This window comes from Plutella xylostella, chromosome 6, assembly GCF_932276165.1.
Source record: "Plutella xylostella chromosome 6, ilPluXylo3.1, whole genome shotgun sequence".
NCBI lineage: Eukaryota > Metazoa > Arthropoda > Insecta > Lepidoptera > Plutellidae > Plutella > Plutella xylostella.
In genome coordinates this window covers 1,085,176-1,107,149 of record NC_063986.1, presented here as the reverse complement: position 1 = coordinate 1,107,149, position 21,974 = coordinate 1,085,176, and the positions used below count along the sequence as shown (strand labels likewise).

Genomic DNA, 21,974 nt, shown 5'->3' with positions numbered 1-21,974 from the left:
GCGGCGGCGCCATAGCTACACCACTCGCGATGGTCCATAGTACATATCCATAGCACGCATCCATAGCACACATCCATAGCACGCATCATTCCATACAAAAAACATATCTTAGTTGAATCCGTTTCCACCAGTGCTAAGCTATGTGCACCAATAATTATGATTGGTGGATATCAAACGCATCCATAGCATCGTAGCATAGCACATCTCTGGTGGAAAAGCACCCTTAACCAAGTCTTAGCGGAACCCCACAGCAGCAATTAAGTTTATCACCCGATCAAGAGAGTTAACCCCTTGATTTAGCGTGGTGGGACACTCACTAACCTTAACGGTCCATCATGTAACCAAACCGAGGTATTTTTAACCTAACCGAATGGTGTGAAATTAGGCCTAAGTGGGACAAATCAAACCTCTATAACTAAGATTTATGCGTAGTTTCATCATGTTTCATCATAGAATGTTCTATCATTAACACCCCTGTTACATAGTGTCATCTAAAATCAAATTTCCATATTTATAGTATATTATTATATGTATTATTGATAGGTGTGTCAAAAATCTAGAACTAATCCCATGTGATGACGATGACCCTTGTTAATGATTTAACGGATTATGGTGATACTAGGGCTTATGCCTAGTTATCTATAGTCTCTTAGATCATTAACACCCCTGTTACATTGTAATGTCATCAATTATACGCCATCTCCATATTAAATTCTTTATAGATGTGTCAAAAGTCAACAACTAATATCTTGTTATGATCCAACAGAGTACGGTGGAACTGAGGCTAAGTGCCAATTTCTCCATAGTCGGTTATCTAACCGACAGGGATTGATTTATTAATTAAAAATCATCTTTATATTAAATTCTTGACAGATGTGTCAAAAGTCAAAAACTAATACCTTGTTATGATCTAACTCAGTATGGTGAAACTGGGGCTAAGTCTTTCAATTTAATATTCATGTTACCTCTATAATTGAAACGGCTACCTATATAGGCCTCGCGGACAATCACTAGATGTTAAGATAACTAATTTGAGGAGTGAATAAACAACAGTGCAACATAATAAAATAAACGTTTATTTGCTAGGAACCATATCAATATTTGAAAAATCAGCGTTGTCTGTTGTGATGATCTCTTTCACATGTGGCAGCTACTTGCCGAGCGGTCCGGGCTGAAAAACATAAGTAAATGCAGTTTGTAGATAAATAACATGCTTCATGACATAAAATCAAACTTCAACGATATTTTAATACTAGAACTAGAATTAACACCCTACATATATGTAGGTATGATTAATTAATAAATAAATTTGTAGGGACATGTCACACACAACCACCCGACCTCAAGCTAGGCAGAGCCTGTGATATGGGTGACAGACATCTGATATATCTACACAAATACATAAATAAATACATTTAAATAGATAAATGACAGCCAGATTTTAAATAAGGCAAACACAAATGCTCATAACACAGATGTTTGCCCTGGGCGGTTTCAGTTCACACACACACTCACGCCTTGTACTAATGTACTCCCTTGCGGGGTAGGCAGAGGTGCATTGCGGTTTCAGTTCAGCCCAATGTAATAACAATAATAAAATTTAACCAATGAATAAATAAACTATTTCAAATTAAGAGCTGTATACGCTAGTTAAAATAGGTTTAAAAAATAGATCATAAGTTAGAATAAGATAAAGCCCCTACGAGGGTGACATAGTCACTTTAGTGTACTAAACCCTCAATAAAATAAATAGATTAAAAAAAAAAAAAAAGAGCTCAAAGTTCGACGTGGGGTATTATTTGTCGAGTGGTTTCTTATGCTCTGACCTATCTTGTTCGTATATTGTTAATTTAATTTGTGTACCATTTGAGCCATCCACTTGTTCACAACATCACCAGCTCCAGGAATATCATCCACTCCAGGCACACCAGCACCAGGACTCGGCGCTGCGGTGGCGATGACTACCATCTGCAATATTAACCACATACTCGTACATATATAGGGTTTTGAAAAAAGGGTATACTAAGCCGAAACCTACATGAGCAGCATGTTATTATCTAAGCCCGAAAATGAAATCAGAATTTCAAAATTCGCAAAAAAAACTCAGTCTCCATAGTAAAAAGTCAAATGACCAATAAAGTCTCTATGGAAAATGAATATTTTTTTTCTACATTAACATGATACACATGTGGTTTCGGCTTAGTATACCCTTTATGCAACACCTGTATTATACAGGGTGACCCAAAAGGTTACGTAGCTGAGAAGGGGGATGATGGGGTCACAAATGTTTTTTTTTTTTTAAATAAAGCAATATTAATGTTGTAATACTTAATAATACTTACTAATAATACACTTAATAATAATGTACCTTTATTTAAAAATATTGCTTTATTTAAAAAAAACTTTTGGGCATAATGCCTATGCGAAATATGCAGAAGAGGCAGGTATTAAAAAAAAAAATCTTTAAAAACGAAAAGTTTAACGCATTGTTGGGCTATTTCGCTAAGTGCCAATTTCTCCATTCTCGGTTAGAGCATAACCAGGGAGGAGTGGTTAACTTTTGACACACCTGTCACGAATTTTATATGCAGATGACGTTTAATTTATAAATCAATCCCTGTCGGTTAGATAACCGACAATGGAGACATTTGCACTAAGTTTATGTTTATATGTAATCGTCAAAACATTTAAAAATAAAAAGTTCTTGTCAAGTCATGGTGTTAGTATTGCGATTTTTCTCAACTTCCTCCAAGTTTCCTGAAAACAATAGCCAGATAAAAGTTACCTGGGGACTAATAATACAGGGTGTTGCAAAAAGGGTATACTACACATGCTGCACATGCTGGTTTCGGCTTAGTATACCCTTTTTGCAACACCCTGTATTATTAGTCCCCAGGTAACTTTTATCTGGCTATTGTTTTCAGGAAACTTGGAGGAAGTTGAGAAAAATCGCAATACTAACACCTTGACTTGACAAGAACTTTTTATTTTTAAATGTTACATGTAAATATACAGGATATTATACTGATGCTGTCGTGTCTGAATGATTTTTCAATAGTCAGTTTAGTGTTATCTGAGGAATAAAATTGTAGCTGTCACTGTTTAATACAAACATTCAGTCGCGACAGCATCAGAATAGGGAATATGCATAGTTTTTTTAAATACTTTTATTGGATTGTTTTACATCACTTTATTATAGTAATAAAAAATTCAACGCCAAAATAAGTAATTTAAGGTATTTTAAAGAAAGTTAAAAAATTACAACCATCACGACCACTTTGAAATTCCCGTCAGGATGGCGGGCTGGTGTGACGTCATAATCTTTTAATTTCACGGCTCGGAATAATGAGTCCCGTCAGTCGGCATAGATTTTTTACCTAATCAAGTAATCACAGAGTACTTTTGTATTTTCAACAAACCAATGTTGTCATGGTAACAAACGAAAAAGGAAGTGTATAAAATGTGATCAGTGGCTGTTTTGTAATGGTAATAAAGTGTGACCAGTGGCTGTTTTGTAATGGGAGCTCGTAAATAGCTACTAGTAGCTCTTTTGAAATGGGAGCGCGCAAACCAGAGGACCTTTGTACACAATATTACGCTATTATGGCAATATGAATATAAAGTAATATTTGTATTGTATGTAAGTACTTACTGTAACTTTGGTTCTCAGTAAGAGAGGCTAGGGTTAGTGGGTTATTCTATTCTATTATCCGTGGGGGTGTAAGAACCTGCACCTGGCTCTCTTGAATGGAACCATTGTGCACATCTCAAAGGTCTAAACCCCCTTCCTAAGCTTGGACCATTTCCCACCACGCTGGTCCACTGCGGATTGGTGGGTTCACATATCTAAATGTGCTTAATCTAAATATTGAGGTTTCCTCACGATGTTTTCTTTCACATGCTACATGATTATCCCCGAATTTAATTCTACAAAAATAATAACGTATAACATACATATTATCTTTTATTTATAATAAAAACTTTTCCGCAGCTGGCCACAGTTTACTCGTTCATACTGCGTAATAAATTTAATGTGTCCAGTTCTTCTGATTACGAGAATTCTTCCATAACTTAATTTAGAAAAAAATAATAACTTTTGAAATATACTAACGACTGCCAATATAACCTAAAAGTAGAAAGAGCAACTTGTGTCATGTTCATGTCATAATACTTACAATACAAATTTAATTTTATTGTGTTGCAATATTTAGCATATTTGAGTGGCTCGTTGACTAGCGAATGGCTGTTTACGCCTCATTACAATAGAACAACTAGTGGCAGCCCATACACTACCAACAAAAAATATAAAGTCCTAAACTTTGCAAACAAACAAGCATATCAAACAAGAAGTGGAGAGGTTATAGGAGGCTAGGATCTATTGGAAGAATTTTTATGTGATCCATCGTATCTGATCACAACGAGCATCACAAACACTCGGTGACATTAACATTTCTTTGTTTACACTTGACATTTATTTAACTTCCGCCGTAAACGCAAAGAAGTTATTATTCTGAGATTGATATAAAAAGAATTTTGACGTCACATCCGCCCTAAGAAAATGGGTGACGTTTCTCTGAAGTTAGAATTTACCGAAGTTTTTTTGTACTTTTCAACTTCGTTTACTTGCTCAAAAATAAACTATTATCAAAAATATTTATGGAGGCGTAGTTATGAAATAACTAAGTTTATTATAAATAATATTTGACCTTTATTTGAACCTCTTGCATATTCCCTATTATTCCTCAGATAAGATAAGATAAGATAAGATGTTCTTTATTTGCACACAAAAATATGGACAACAATACAAAACTTAATCTAACACAACTTAATATGTACAAATGGCGGTCTTATCGCTTAAAGCGATTTCTTCCAGACAACCTTTGGGTGGAAGGATATTTAGATGTAAAGGGTAGTTCAATAGTCAGATAAAAGTTATCTGACTATTGAAAAATCAGCCCTTAGACATTGAAAACAACAATTTTATTCGTCAGATAACATTTCTCTGACTTTTGCATAATCAGCCCTTACTAAAATGTAACAAATAAATTAAAATGACTTACCATCATAATCAGCGACAGAACGAATAGGAACTTCATCTTCAGGGTTTTCAGAGACAGACTGACGATGAAACCACCAGTAACTCCTTTTATATTCCTCCTGATGTTTAAAAATAAACAATACACCTACATACACACAGTTGTGTCAAGAATTATTAAGACCCAAATCCAAATCGTCAAGGATTTTAACTATAATTATACATTTTTGAACGCTATTGTATTCTCTATATACCTACTATACAGAGTGTACAAAAGTGGTATGCTTTGTCATATTATATTTTTTTTCTCTTCAGTTCTCGAGACTTATGTAGGTACGCTTTCTATTTTATAGTTCGTTTGAAGAAATGATAAGAGCCGCTATAGCTGTAAAATAATAGCATGAGCCCCATTGAGACCCGAGTCCGTGTTATTCTATGATGAGCCCTATGACATTTGATTAACAGATGTTTCTAATGAGCCGTTTTCCTTGACAGGAGCTATCAGTTGAGTTTTTGTACTAGCCGATAGATGTCGTGACAACATAGTGTACCGAACTGTCAAATATTGCACACAGAGAGCAAAGAGGTTGAAGTATTAAACTCAAAATAAGAACTCACTACTTTTAATAGTACTTCTATTTAGTCTAATTTACAAGTTCTGAATGTTAATTTTTCAAGCTTCGTTGCTGTATAGAGCGTATGAGGGCAGATATACTATAATTTCCTCTTTGGAAATACGATGTGAGCTGACACAAAATCTGTGTTCTAAGGGTGTAACAGTTAGTACAACTCAGACAACGCTTTCTGAGTTGTACTAACTACTGAAATCTGTTTCTCCAACAATGTAAACTCTTTTTTTTTTAACAAACGCCACATTTATTCCTTATGAACAATGGATGTATCCCCCTAACAAACTAACCTATGACAGGTAGGTAGGGTAGGTAGGTAGTGTCATAGGGCTGTGGCTGCTATATTTTGCAAGGAGTAAGTCTTCCCTTTCCTGTTCTCTATAAGTACCACGTTTGCAACATGCAAAAAAACAACCTGTATAATATAATCGAGAACACGACTGTTATTCGTAGGTATTATTTTTAGTAGACACACAGAGTATACTTATAGCAATAATGCAATTAGCTGCTTAATTAGGTATGTTAATAATACACGAAAATATTTCCATTGACGTAATATACTTACTGTATAATACTTAAATAATATTATATTACTGGGAATATTAAGTTGCATAACTAAATAAAATTATGCAAACGTAATTCCGTCACGAATTCTTTATAATAATTAATAAACCATGCACATAACTTATAAAAATACTAAGTTCTTAACTACCTCTACTGCCCGCATCATAACTGAACATATTGTAGTTATCCTAACTAATATTATAAATGCGAAAGTAACTGTGTCTGACTGTCTGTCTGTCTGTCTGTCTGTTACTCTTTCACGCCAAAAGTACTGAACGGATTTGAATGAAATTTGGTATACATACGGTCTAGACCCTGGGAAAGAACATAGGCTACATTTTATCCCGGAATTCCCACGGGAAAGCTTTTTAAGGCGAAGCGAAGCGCGCGGGAACAGCTATTTCTCATAAGTAGGTAATTGTTATCAAAGTCAAAGTCAAAGTCAAAGTCAAAATTTTTTATTCATCGTACAAATATAAAATTTTCTGATGAACGTCAATTTTTACAAATTACTCTCCGTTCGGATAAGGGGGGGCTCTTTCTGTCTAAGGAGAAGAACGGAGGCAAGAAACTCCTGAGCCATCTTTTCAAAAAAAAGACTTAAAACTAGTTGGTATACAATAGGTACTTATAAGCTTAATAATGATTATTATAATAATATGAGCAGAGCTAACTACTTATCACAGCCATGCATTAACGTCCTCTAAGTAATCATCAATTTTATAATAAGCTTTTTTACAGAGTTTCTCTTTAATGTAACACTTAAACTTATTCTCTGGCATTTGAGCAACTTCTGTTGGAAGCTTATTATAAAATCTAATACAGTACCCTAAAAACGATTTATTAACTTTCGCCAGACGCATCGCTGGAAAAGCCAGCTTATGCTTGTTCCTAGTATTAATGTCATGATTACTGCCAATGAGGCGTTTGTTAAAAAAAAAAAAAGTTCCTTTTTGGAGAAATAGATGGCGTTGTCTGGGGTCGTACCAATTTTCAAACCCTCAGAACACACTCAGATCACAATATGTTATTCTGTGAGGCTAACGAAATGTGAAAGTGACGTAGGTAGGTAGAATTGTAGTATTATTTTGTCTATGATGTCGATGTCACTGTTGCTTCAGCGTTCAGTGCGATTGTGCGTACAGCCGTTCTTTTCAAGTTTTCTCAGTTTCCTTGTGTTTCTCCTGTATTAATTGAGTTGTAGTTGAGCTATCTGCTCCTCCTCCCTTGATACTGTAGAGTTAGTGCACTTGAGATAGTGACTCTTTTGAGATAGTGACTCTTGTGAGATAGTGACTCTTGTGAGATAGTGACTCTTGTGATAGTGACTGCTATACTGTAATAATGCCTAAGGACTATGGATCATGGTCCCTTGCCAATCTGAAGATAGAGTTACGAAAACGGAATGCCAAACTAACTGGACGGAAAGCCGTCTTGGTTCAGAGGTAAGTTTGATCAAAGCATTTACAATAATAATATAGTAGCAACGTAGTAGTGCTTATGTTATATTTGCTTTGTCATTGTCATCCAAATCCTTTGTAAGTTAAGTTATATGATAAATATAGGTACAGGTACTGACTGAGCAAGCCACCTAGTGCATATAAAATGTGAAAAGCTATAAGTACCTACATGCAGCTCAAATCCTTTTTAATGAATTTGGAAATTTATGATGTCCTTTATTTTTTTCAAGTTGCGACGGCACACATTCTCATCTTGTCTTGTAAGTATTTCTTTGGGATCTTATTTAGGATCATACAATAAATAAAAATAGAAAATCAGTTCTCGCACGCAGCACCCGTTCAAACGGCGCGCATAGAGAAAAGAACACTACGTGACGGCGCGGGTAGAACTATTCACAGAATACTTAGCACTATCCCAAGCCACATGCAGTCTGAGCCTCGGAAGGATGGCTCGCGCTACCACCCGACATTTAATCACAACTAGTGAGTTCTTATTCTGAGTTTAGTACTCTTTGCTCTCTATGTAATTTTTGACAGTTGGTACACTGCGTTTTCACGCCATCTATCGGCTTACCCAAAAGCTCAACTGACAGCTGTCAAGGAAAACGGCTCATTGTATCAAAAGTTGAAATATTCTTTCGTACATACATTAAATTGGAAAAAATGAACTGACATGGAACTGTAAGGATGTTAATTTCTTTAAATAGTTCTCTCAATGAATCCCTGGAACCTAGTTTGTATATAGAGCGGATGGCTCTTTTCTGTAATACAAATATAGTTTCAATATCAGCGGCTCTACCCCAAAGCAAAATGCCATACGACAATAAGCTGTGGAAATAACTAAAGTAAACTAATCTGGCGGTTTCAACGTCGGTCAGTTGTCTAATTTTCCGTACAGCAAAAGCTGCGGAGCTCAACCTTCCAGCCAATTTTTCAATGTGAGGTCCCCACTGTAACTTTGAATCTATAGTCATCCCAAGAAAAACAGTATCATTAACTAGGTCCAATTTATTCCCATCTAGAATAATGTTAGTATCGCATTGTCTAACATTCGGCAGTGTAAATTTAATACATTTCGTTTTCTTAGAATTCAATAGAAGATTATTAACGGTAAACCAATCGTGTATGTCAGATAGAATAGAATTAATTTCATTAAAATTATTTTCACTTCTTTTAACTTTAAAAAGCAAAGAAGTATCATCAGCAAATAAAACTATATTAGTCAATTTTTCAACCATAAAAGGCAAGTCATTAATATAAATGAGGAATAAAAATGGTCCTAGAATAGATCCTTGAGGGACGCCTATCTTTACATGAGCCCCCTGTGATTTAGTATTGTTAATATCGACCCTTTGTTGCCTCTTGTCTAAATATGAAACTATCAAATCTAAAGCCTTTCCTCCTATTCCATAGTATCTCAGTTTCGAAATTAAAGTCTGATGGTCTACACAATCAAACGCCTTCGATAGATCACAGAAGACTCCAATAGCATCGTGATGGTCTTCCCAGGCGTCAAATATGTGCTTAATTAACGCAGTACCGGCATCGGTTGTTGATTTGCCTTTTGTAAAACCATACTGTTGGCTATGAAACAATCGAGCTTCATTGAAATGCAAAAGCATCTGATTGAGTATGACCCTCTCAAATATTTTACTCAAAACTGGAAGAACCGAGACAGGCCTGAAATTTGCAGGGTCCTCCATATCCCCACTCTTGAACAGAGGTATAATTTTACTCAATTTCATAAGATCTGGGAACACACCTTCAGCGATACATTTATTAAAAATGTTAGCCAAAATTGGGGCGATTTTATTAATAATAGAAAGAACAAATTTAACTGACATTCCCCACAAGTCTTCAGTTTTCTTCATATTTAAAGACTTAAATGTTTTTATAATAGTTAATGTATTAATATATCTGAATTTAAATTCCTTATCGGTTGAAGGTGCGTTCTCCTTCGCCAGGGTTTCAGCTAATGTAGCTGAAGAATCTAGGTTGCAAGTAGTCTCTAAAGGAATGTTCGTAAAAAACTCTTCAAAGACTCTCGCCACCTCGTCATTTGATGTTATTATGTCATTGCCTACCTTTAAAGATAAATTAGTCTCGCGTGTTCGATTCTTCCCCGTTTCGTTATTAATTATATTCCAAATGGCCTTAGATTTGTTAGCCGAGTCTTTAATCTTGTTATTAATAAAAATTGTCTTCGCACAGTGACAGACACATTTGTACATTTTGCTATATTTCTTCACATAAGATTGAAAGTCAGGGCGGAGTATGAATGTTTTCATCTCATACAGATCATATAATGTCGCCCTGCTTTTGCGAATACCATCTGTAGCCCAGTCACAAAATTTAATTTTATTGTCTATCAAAACTTCCTTCGTTTTAAAATTACTCTCAAACTCATCAGCTATTATCTTAAATAAGTTAGTATACATCTCATTAGAATTGCAATCTACTTTAACCTTCGGAAGTTTTTCGTCTAGTTTCTTCAAGTAATTGTCAATTTTCTTTGTAGTAATCGGTCTGCATCTCACCTTAGTTTTATTTGTCTTGTCAGTGTTTACTAAGGTAATGGTCTGCCCACTGTGGTCTGACCTCAGACAATTTATCACACTACTGTCTTTAAACTCACAGTTATAGAATATGTTATCTAGACAAGTGGCAGACGTGGATGTAATTCTAGTTGGTTCCAGAAAGACATTAAAAAGATTAAATGATTTAAAAAGTAACAGTAATTTCGACCTATTAGGAGAGTCACTTAATAGGTCAACATTAAAGTCACCACACACTATTACTTCCTTTTTACTATTGGAAGCTAATCTTAGAACATCCTCCATGACAGTCTCAAAGGTAATGAAATCACCAGTAGGTGGCCTGTAGGTACATACTATTATATACTTGTTTAGCTCTGCACATGAAATTTCTATATGGTGTTTAACAGAAAGAGCAACTATGTCCTTTCGTTCTTTACATTTACAATTTTCTTTAAGAAATATAAGTGACCCGCCATGCTCGTTGCACTTTCTGTTAAAACAGCTTATAAGTTTGTAATTTTTCAATTGGAACATCATTTGATTCTCGTCTAACCAATGTTCTGTGATACATAAACAATCAATGTTAAATTTTTCCGAAAATAGTTCTATTTCTAACAATTTAGAAGAAAGACTCTGAATATTCTGATGTACCAATTTAAATTCATTCTTAAATGTCTTGTCCTTTAATAGTTTTGAGCCGAGAGAGCAGTGAACTGAATCAATCTTTATATCAACGCTATGATGCTCTCCCGTTGTCTGGGAATCTAATTTAAATCTACTGTACTATTACTATTATCAGTATTACTACTGACGGTGTCAATAGGGACACAAGTTTTCGTCGTTATAATGCTTATAACTGAGTTAATAAGATGAGCTACTTCTGTAGCTAGACGTCGTTTCTGATTTGAGGACAAAAATAAACTGGCCCAAGTCAATTTAAAATTATCTACGTACAAATTAGTATCAAAGAAATTGATACAGTCGGATTTACAACATGCATTGTACATTATTTTATTTAGGCTACATGTCATATAATTGCATTTGTCGGGCAGTGTGCATGAGTAAGGAAATGCACAAACAAATACATGTTTAGCAGGAAGGCCTTCTAATATAGCAAAACTTCTATGTATGTCAGACTTTGACACCCCTAAACTATTTCCCACCATAATAAATATAGTTGTTTTGTCAGTGTGTGACCTCTCTGAAATCAATTTAACTATTTGTCCGAATGTAAGTTCTGGGTAACAATAATTAACAACTTTTCCATTTACATGATTACCCAACATGTGCCCAAAATCCTTGCCAAGCCTATCGGAATATACAACTGTGCTGTAATCCTCGCTTGAACTGCTACTACTTGTAGTAAGCCTTGTCAAGGAAGTGGGTGCCATCTTAGGTAACTGCTTATTGCCTACTATTCTACTAGCTGCCTGAGCATAGGTGGGTTTCCTATGTAATTTCTTAGTGGAGGCCTGAAAAACATCTGCTGCCGCCGATGCGCTCTGGATGACCCCTGAGGATGGCGCGGCCGTCGGGAGGCTGGTGGTGGCCGCCAGGAGTCTGGTGGTGGCCCTCGGGAGGATGGTGGTGGTCCCCGAGAGTCCGGTGGTGGTCCTCGAGAGACCAGTGGTGAGTCCAGTGGTGGCCAACGGGATGCTGGTGGTGGCCGCCAGGAGTCTGGTGGTGGCCCTCGGGAGGATGGTAGTGGTCCCCGAGAGTCCGGTGGTGGTCCTCGAGAGACCAGTGGTGAGTTCAGTGGTGGCCAACGGGATGCTATTTGTGGCCTCCGAGGTGGTGGTGGTGGCCTCCGGAGATGCGGTAGAGGCTTCAGCAGATGAAGACTTCTCCGGCAGCATCTCAACCCGAACTAAGCCCACACTTCTCAGCACCAGCAGCTGGTTTTCATACTCCACAGTTCTCTGGTCTAGGGCAGACTTCAATGTGGCCAGCCTAGACTGTAGCATAGCCATGTTGAACTCGCACTCTTGGTTGTTGTCTGCGAGTTTCTGGTTGTAGTCCGACATCTCTTCTTCATATTTATTCACCAGTAGTTGTAGTCTCACTCTATCCTTTTTCAATGGAAGGTGCGTCTTATGCTTTTTCAATGCTCGCTCAGACTTCCTAATATATTTATTTATTTTAATATATTTTTTAAGCCTGTTTGCACCTTTGATATTGATTGATTTTCTTGGAGTGGTGAGGTCTATTGTTGGCATAGGGGTGTGATGTAGGGTGACTAATTCATCGTACAATGCCATTGTCTTATTTGTTTCTTCGCTTGCATGTGCTTCATTTATTTGCTGGATTTCTGTGTGTGCTTCAGCCAGTTGATTCTCCAGGCTGCAGATCTTTGTCAAGGCAGCTTCATGTAAATCCTGACACTCTGTGTTTGATCTCAGTACAATCTCCAGCTCATCACATTTGCCTTGTAAGTCTTGGTATTGAATGTCCATTTCAGCGATGACATTCTTTAAGTCGGTGTTCTTTTTCAAAAGGGAATCGAATTCCTTTTCGTTGTCCTCCCGCTCTGCCATCAGTTGGCTTGAGAGGTCACGAGACGCCTTGAGATCCTCCAAAGCTGTCCTCAGCTGGATCTCCAGGTCACGGCTCTGCACCTTCCGGGTCGTCATCCTCGACATGTCTGAAACCACCCGGGGTTACCCGTTAGTATGTTGATAGGTAGAATTGAGAGGATGCTTATCCAAGATATATACAAAATAACCCTCTTTAGGTATAACTTGATCAAACCAGATACCAATAGGTTATAATAATTAAAGTATATTGTAAGTCTATGTAAAAATGATCAAAAGGTAACTTATTTGTTAGTTATCATATACAATGTAGTCATGAACACAAAGTATGGGTGGGGAGGGAGTAATATGCTTAATATGTTACTTAATGAATAAGTATTCAGTGGTATTATTGACTTAGAATTATGTAAACTTTAAGCCAAAAAACAATCACTTGATCATTATTCAATGAAGTACTAATAGCAATTAAGTAGGTGGAGACTATGGTATAGTAAGAATAGGCAATAAGGGATACAAAAGCTAATAGAAAGTTTGAAAATTAGAAATGAAAACAACAAAGTTTGAAAATGACAAAGTCTAAAAGTGGGTTAAGGAAGTGTGAAAAACATCTCACGTATGCAGCAAACTAATGAATAATGATTAAATAATTTAGTGATTATGATTTTAAATGAGTAATACTAGTAAAAATATGTAATTTTAACAATACTCCCCTGATAGATATCCGTTGGCAAATTCGAACTTTGACAGGTGCCGCTGCTTCAAATATCCGAGTCCCGTAAGTGTTTTATTTCAGGGTTTGAAGGTTTGTCTTCATTTGCACAGCTGTATAACACTATATTCTTTAAGTTAACACTAGTTTTATACGTAGTTACACATTAAATTTAGTAATATTAAAAGAAATTAAATCAGCTGTTTTTTTGACACCCGGTTCGTAGGGTTGCCAGGGTAAAAAAAAAAAAATCATCATCTTTCGTCTATCGTCATTCATCATCTTTCACTGAAATATCTACTGTGTGTTAAAGTAGAACCAATAACTCAAAAGTCTCATAACACAGCTAAATACCAACTTGCACACTAAATAATCCAATATCATATTTTTTTTGTGAACTGAATCATAATAATATATTATTATAATCTTTGTGTGTTTTTACTTGAATTTATTAAAAAATAGGTTTTAAACTAATAAAGCATAAAAACCAATGAAATACTTAGTCCCTAATTTCGTAGTTAAACCATATTTTAGCTATAATTTATTTGATAAATAATATTTTGATTAAAAAAAAAGATCCCGACGAATTGAGAACCTCCTCCTTTTTTTGAAGTCGGTTAAAAAGACAAAGATTGTTGAACTTTTATGCCCAGTAAGAATGACTGCAGTATATCTGATTTAGGCAGAAGTGATTGTGCGAATGCATGTGCACTGTGGAGGATTGGATTAGCTGATGATCCACAACAAAACTTCTTCAGAATGACTGATACCAATGAATGAAATACTGTTACCACTTTTGTACATCCTGTATTGATTTATGTACTTACAGATTACGTACTAACAGATATTTTCCAATATTTGGTCAGCTGGGTCAACATTAAAATTTGGACATATTGTAATAAATAATAAATACTACGTCATACTCATACATGCGCCACAGCACAGTGGGTTGAAACTGCCCTATGCGGGACATTGATTTTATTTATTCCATGATTTTAATGCTTATTGAATGATCTTGGTATTCGAATTAAGGCAACTTCAGGCAGACACGCGCTGATAAGGTAGAATTATAACCAATAAACCATAGTATAGTTTTAGGACAGTTTTTTAGTGGTTTTATATCAGATGTCAAGACAATTTTTTGCAGTCACAATTAGTAATATGATATTTTATAATAATAATGGTAATAATAAGTTACAATTTTATTATTCATAACTATAACAAAATCTTTCAATAAGCGTATTTTTTTTTAAATAACGGAATTGTTCTCTTTAATAGAAGTTTCGACCCACTGTGCGATGCCTGAAATACAGGTGTCTGGCCTAGTTCAGGCACAGATGTACAATGTTATCTATAATAAACTTATTCTATGAATAAAGAAAAGCACTTAAAAACGTATCATGTTATGTTGAGTAAATAAACATTTTTAATTTAATTTATTGATACTACGTCACCGGGTCTCGGTGTTCCTTCCTTGGGTGTTGATGGTGAGCTGGGTCTTGGTGCTGGTCCACCGGGCACCCCCGGGGTCCCCTGTGAGTCTGCACCTTCCACTACTTCGATAGACATGAATAATGTCTACAATAATACATTTAAGAATAAAAATCTATGGAAATTATTTCAAGAAAAAAATACATGTGAATGAATGTGTTAAGGGTCTGCAATAGGGAATCGAGGGTTGGCATTGTCATAGAATTATATAGTAAATGATGCTCTACAGCCTTGAAAAAAATCACACAGGTAGCCGAAGAGTCTAGCTAGGTGCTGAATCATTCGAATTTAAGTAAATGCTTATGGATAACTGTAAATTAATTTCGAAAAACCAGTAAATCACACTCCCGTATTGTAACAACTGTGTCGTAATTATAAAGAATTTTCATATGATTCTTATCAAATTATAAAGATAAATGCTTGGACTAGGCGCTAAATACCTTGTTTTTAAATAAACACACACCTATTTTGTGTAAATTAATAACAAACTTGGGCAATTTTTTTCCCTCAAATCTTCATACAAATATCTATGGCGGCTTTCTGTGTTATAAAATCATAAACACAAGCGACGTTTGACTCAGTCGGCCGCTGGCCTCCAAAGAAGGGTCACGTCGGTTTAGGCAGCACTGACAGCTCGCGATCTTTTCGTGTACAGATACAAAAGCACTGCACATTGGTTGTCATTGCACTTTTTCAACTTTTATGACACCAACATAATTTGATTTGAAATTGAGGAAGCATAATTCTTACACTATATTCAATACATTAAATTAAATTAGATAGTGGGCAATGTTCTCGCGTGACATTACAGTCTCGTAAAGGTCCGATGAGGAGCAGGAATATAGCGAATGGATCTAAGTGATGACAATACGTAGGAACATTAGGTTAGGATTCATCAAAAACACAGTCTCATGGTACTGGTTGAGGAATGGTCTCGTGAGGATCTGATGAGGGCAGTAACAAGGTGGTGACTGAATTTTATTTCAAAGATGTTAATAGCTAAAAGCATCGAGTTTGGGCTATTAAGTATGTTTTTCAGAGAGACAGAAAGATATTTTAGGTTTCCTCTGGATTAGTTAGGTTTACTGGGTTTACTAAATTCATTCGTAACGTAAAATTGATAATGACGCAATTTCTTCTATAGACAGTAGTTACTAAAAAAACCAACGATAGATGGCGTAATTTGCAGAAGTACCTATCTAGTCACCCTGTCACGGGGTGACTTCGGTTGGTAACTCAGAAAAAATACTATATGTTATTGCATCAATAATAAAAAAATCAAGAAAATATTCAAAGTTTCCATCCTCGCACACAAATCACAAAATCATGCCCTGTTCTAGGAGCAGGGTCTACCCTAGTGCATTTTCATGACCACTTTTCGGTTCTACCTTTTTTGACCCAAGATTTATTTGCCTAATCTCGTATTGCATAGTAACGTTTGGTCAAAGTCTCGTTTCGCCGAAAATCGTATGGCATAAATCTCGATTAGTAAAAAGTTATTTCGCATTATCTTGTTTAGCCTAATAATGGTATGGCCAAATCTTGAATAGCCTAATAATAGGTTTATACAAAGTAATAATATTTGTTTGGCTTTAACTTTGACGGAGCGTCTGTCTATAGCGCAAACTGGTGCCTTGTATTGTTTCCGCTGTTTGGGAAACGCTCCGCTCCGCTTCGCTGCGCTCCGCTTTGGTTTTGATGAACATGTGCACCTAACACGCTACTCCTCGCTTTGCTCGTCGTCGCACCTATCTTTAGGTTTCGATCTCATGGGGTTTGTAATAATTATTGTATGTGTATTATAAATGTATGTTGTATTGCTCGTTAACTTTCGATTTTTTAATCATTCAATATCGTGATTTTCGGGATGTATGAGAAAAAATACCACAATTTGTACATTTACTACATACTTAATATAATTTATTAAGATAACATTAGGAGAAACAAGATTATACATAGGTATAGACGAACATACATTTGAGCAAACGAAACTTAGGTGTTTAAAGATTGTGCCTAAAGAGTTTTAGACGAAACGAGCCTTATGCCACATAATTCTTGGCAAAGTGATGGTTCGGCCAAAAAAGTTTAGACCATACGAGTTATGCGAAATGAGTTTTGGTCAATAAAGATTATGCGAGATGAGGGGAACCGCCACTTTTCACTTGTGTCCCACCGGTTTCGGTGCTCAGCGGAATAGCACCATTAACCATTATTATTCTGAGATATCATCACTTCTTATTCTGAGTTACCCAACATAAAAACACGTCATCTATTGAAATCATTTTTTAATTAGGATTTGTCTATGGTGTGGTCCCCAAATTTAAGGGTAAAAGCGAAATAATTATATTTTAACCTTTTTTTATACCTATTATATATATTAAAAGACCAATTCAACGATACCCTACCTACACCATCAAAATAACCGGAAAAAATATCAGCCCCAATTTACTTGTATGGGAGAGGGAGTACCCCAATATTTTTTTGGGGTACTCCCCATATCTATGCGAAATATCAGCTTGATATCTTTACCCGTTTCTGAGAAAAAGGGCGGTGACAGACAGTCAGTCAGACAGACGGACAACAAAGAGATCTTATAACGGTTGCTTTTTTTCCTTTTGAGGTACGAAACCCTAAAAATAAGAAACAATATTATTCTGCTACCAAAAAATATACTTACAAACATACAATCGAAAAATATTACCCTCCTCCTTCGGCAGTCGGGTAAAAACAAGTGAGACAGGGGGTCATTCTGGACTTTTGTTCTACGAGTTTTAAAAATTAACAAAAAAAAAACCTTTTTCATAGAAACTTTGATGACACGTGACTTTTTACCATGGAAAACGAGTATTTTTTTTCGCGAATTTGCAAAACTCGTAGAACAAAAGTTGTTCAGAATGACCCCTTGAGTTGAGTCATCCCCTTTCGGCTTAGTATACCCTTAGTATCTACACTTTAATACCTGTAGTTACCTTTCTACAAGTAAGTAAATACTACATTTGTTTAGAAAGCTAATCGGGTTCCGAGTATGGAGAAAAGTGGCACCCCTATTAATTTCTACTCTTTCCTGGTGCTTACCAGTGTAATTAAAAATTATACTTACCCTCAAATCACTACTTGAAAATAATTGTCAATAAAGTTGGCGAGTAAAAGTTTATGACCCACTGTGCAAACTTACATGTGTGCGTGTCACTGCGTGTGCTGTGTGAAGAGCATTGAAAACCCAAATTTGGCGGGGCACGTCACCCTGTACGGGCCCTTAAGGGGCATGTCTTGTATCCCACAAGTAGCCATAACCCAGATATTGTGAAAATTGGCCCTTAATATGATAAATATTATAGTTACTTTCACAATAAATTATTATTATTGTCCATTCATATAAAATTAATGACTTACCATCATTACCAGGGACATGAAAAATAAGTATTTCATCTTGAGGTTCGTTACAAACGCACTTTTTCTAGAATGGCTTGTTGCACTTTATGTATTTCTTAGAACAAAAAAAAAACACTTAATTGTAAACAAACATTGAAAACATTATATATATTTAGTATTAATTATACATTTACATAGCTACGGTGTAAGTTTTCAAATACATTTATAACATAATGCGTCATTGTTATAAATCTTTTGTTGACCACCTATAACAATGGGTGGCCTATAGAAAAACATTTTGTCATCAGTTGATTAAATTATAGCATCGGTATTAAAGTATTTATCCTAGAAATGCAGCTATGTCAATATTGAGTCTGAATATGTATTTCTAAAAGAAAAAACAAATGCGAGATAACCTCGAAACAATGGTTCCGTACAAAAGGTAATCAGTTTCGCTCAAAACGAAATAACAATATTTAAATATAGGAGGAAACGCCCAAGAAGTCATTTTACTAACTACTTTGTCGTAATTTTACTTACTAAAATACCTCTATGAAAAAGTTTTACTTCGGTGTAGAACTTGTATCCGAGCTTATTCATACTCACCTATTTCTTCAAAATCGACACACTTATTGTACTTTTCAATGAATACTTCTCCTTTCGGGCACATCGGTAACGCAAAAATTGGCAGTAAGTACGTGCTGTAAAACAGCTTGAACACACACATTTTTTTTTGCACATCGTACACCCATCCGCTGCGACAGAGGTACTGCCTTCTTGATTTCACACTTCTGTGGTCCATTTGGTCCTTGAGCGAGTCAAAATTGCGAACCGGAGTAGAGTCACCAAACTTGAGATCCTCGAAGTATAAGTAGTTCAGATCTGTATTGCTGAGTACTGCGTCCAAGATATCTTCACCAATAGACTGAGTTGCCGTGACTGAGAGGAGGAGGGGAATTATGACACAACTTAGATGCCGCATTTTCAGTATACGTCACGTTTTCCTGGAGTTTCTTTTTTTCGTAAGTTTTATTTTGGTATCGTAACCGTTGGACTTTCTGTAAGGAAGGTTGGATGAGATTTTTCAAATTTAATCTTGTCTATTAAGGTGAATATTGGTTAACGGGTTGACAGGTCAGCAAAACTGAATTATGGTCGCTTATTCTAATCACCTTTTAGTATTTTTCTTGATTGGATCGTTTCTTGGTTTTATCCAATCCTATAGATAATATATAAATTATTATTTGCGCGAAAATGGGCAAGTCTTTGTCACGTTTAACCTAATGTGTTAGGTATACACAACAAAAATAAAACTTCTTTACAGTCTCTAACCAATGACGGGTAATCGTGGAATGGGCAATATTTTTTATAATATGGCTAGGAATACTGAATACTCTAGACTGTATTTTCATAGAAAATAACTTCTTGTGTAAAAATAACATGCGTATAGAAGAATATTGAATTAATAAAATATTATTATTATACTGATGCCATAAGGGAAGTATATTATGGTAACAAAATTGTTTAAGTATAAAAATAGCTAATGTACTGAAAATAAATGTACCTATTTAAGTACAACTTTTTACTTTCTTTCTCTAGAGAATAACATTAAAGTAAGCATTGACTTTGCAACTTATATTTAACATTTAGTGTATTGTAGCACACAGATGTTTGAATGAGAGTAATCTTTACAATAGGACCAAAATACTGAGATATTTTATTTTAGATACCAATCATCTTTTGTGTTTGAAAATCATAAAGTTATATTAAAGTTATATGCGAGTAACCTACTCATTCGAAGAGAATACTAATAAGTACAGTGATCTACACAGAAACCTGACCCGTCGTGAAGCCTGCGCGCAATTTCACTTTTGCAACACGATTTACAAGACAAGTCTTCTTGATTTTCATAGTATTCATACTCTTATCATTTCCCCTCGATTATTAACACATATATGAAGACGCAACGAGATACAAACGTACTAAATGTTATATTTTTGGGATAAAAAAAGCGTTACATAAAAAAAACGCAGTGCACTCAGAGTGACATTGCTACTGAGAGGAGGTCCTTGCAGCCCACTGTACCTTCATTTTTATGTCCTCTGAAGGGCTTATTTTATTATTACCCTTATTAAATTTTATTGTGCCAGCGCCGTGCCTCGCCTCACGAGCATTATACATTATATTCTGTGTAGGTGTTTTTCATTCGTGCTATAAAAGTGTCCCTTTTCGCGCAATAAACTTTACGAACTTTTCAGTTGATTGGCTTTTCAGAGAAAAAAAATAGAAAATTGCAATATGCTTAGCAAAAGAAACTGATGAGTAGGAGTCTCTAAAGATGACTATGTAGTGGTGGTACTTTAATTAGATGTTATGAAATACAATTTCAAAATATCTAAATGTTAAATATTCAAGTCAATCATTTGTACAAACGAATAAAGATCAATATTAGTCTTATTATCCAATCCAAGACCAATGAAACATGGAAAGGGCTTATACAATACAGAGAGTATCTACCTCGATCCAATGTAAACTTTATACGCTGTATTTCAAAGTATAGAATTGCTTACAGCAAATTGGGTTAGAATATATTAGGACCCCTGTCCCTCGTGGTTAACCTTTGGAATCCCAAATGAGTTAGTATGAAAGCAATATCATGTATAGATATCAATGTCATAAATCTTCTGTGATTTCGGTACTAACTGGGTTAGAAATATTAATAATATTACATAGTACCATCTTTACAATGACGAATCTCAGTTTTTGTCTCGTCATCATCAGCCAATAATCAGCCACTGCTGGACACAGGCTTCTCCCAAGGAGCTCCACAATTTTCTCGGCCTTCCTCATCCAGCCACTACCGGCTATCCGCCTATATAAGGTCGTCAGTCCAGCGGGCAGGAGGGCGTCCCACGCTGCGTTTGCCTGTTCGTGGTCTCCACTCGAGAACTCGTCTACCCCAACGGTTATCGGTTCTTCGGCAGATATGACCAGCCCGCTGCCACTTCAGCTTGCATATTTTGACAGCAGGCTATGTCGGTAACCTTAGTCCTCTGACGGATAACCTCATTTACGGGAATAGCTAGTATACATCCGAGCTCCATCCGAGTCCGCGTTGTTCTATGGCCCTGCGGACTCCATTCAAGAGGCTCGATATGGTTTTGTTGTCGTCGACAACTTAACTAATATGTCATCAGAACCTGTTTTGTTTTAAGCATGTTTTAAAATGAACGTATCAATTGGTTTTGTTTGTAAAACCTTTAGATACAATGGCATACAATAACGGATTATTTCATCACTGAATATTCATAATGTTACATAGCCCTGACCTTTATATGAGACAAAATGATCGAATTACGTATTCTTAGATTAGATATAAACATCTCAAGGATAAAGTACTTACCTAAGTATCTATAATCTATACATATACTTATGTAATTTATTTCATGGAACTCTGGACTAATAAAGGCAGACAGGATTAACCTCTAATCATGTCTGCCTTTCTCATCATGAACTTTTCGAAATTATTAGTATTTATATACCTATGTAATTTATGTAAGTATTGAGTAAGTATTTTTAAGTAAATTTATTCAGTGTCTATCAACACACTGACTCTGAATAAATAAATTTTATCTTTTGTACATTC

At 35.7% G+C, this 21,974-nt stretch overlaps 2 protein-coding genes and 1 long non-coding RNA gene across 4 annotated transcripts in view; 2 read left to right on the top strand and 1 right to left on the bottom strand.

Annotated features, from left to right (window-relative positions):
• The window catches only part of LOC105387477, a 214,281-nt gene that overhangs the window by 24,256 nt on the left and 168,051 nt on the right, over positions 1–21,974 (top strand). The gene's annotated exons all lie outside the window — the stretch shown is intronic.
• Positions 1,061–14,933, bottom strand: LOC105393968. 2 transcript variants are annotated; one of them, XR_007266339.1, is made up of 4 exons: positions 14,915–14,933; positions 5,061–5,157; positions 1,864–1,968; positions 1,061–1,171 (listed from the first exon to the last, which is right to left on the bottom strand). It is a non-coding gene; the product is annotated as an uncharacterized LOC105393968 (long non-coding RNA). The 2 variants fall into 2 exon arrangements; XR_007266338.1 differs by lacking the exon at positions 14,915–14,933 and having other exon boundaries at positions 5,061–5,176.
• LOC125488605 lies at positions 11,080–13,519 on the top strand. The gene is made up of 2 exons (XM_048621595.1): positions 11,080–11,922; positions 11,965–13,519. The coding sequence occupies exons 1-2, from the start codon at positions 11,732–11,734 to the stop codon at positions 12,239–12,241; spliced, it is 468 nt and encodes a 155-aa protein (XP_048477552.1). The 5' UTR covers positions 11,080–11,731; the 3' UTR covers positions 12,242–13,519.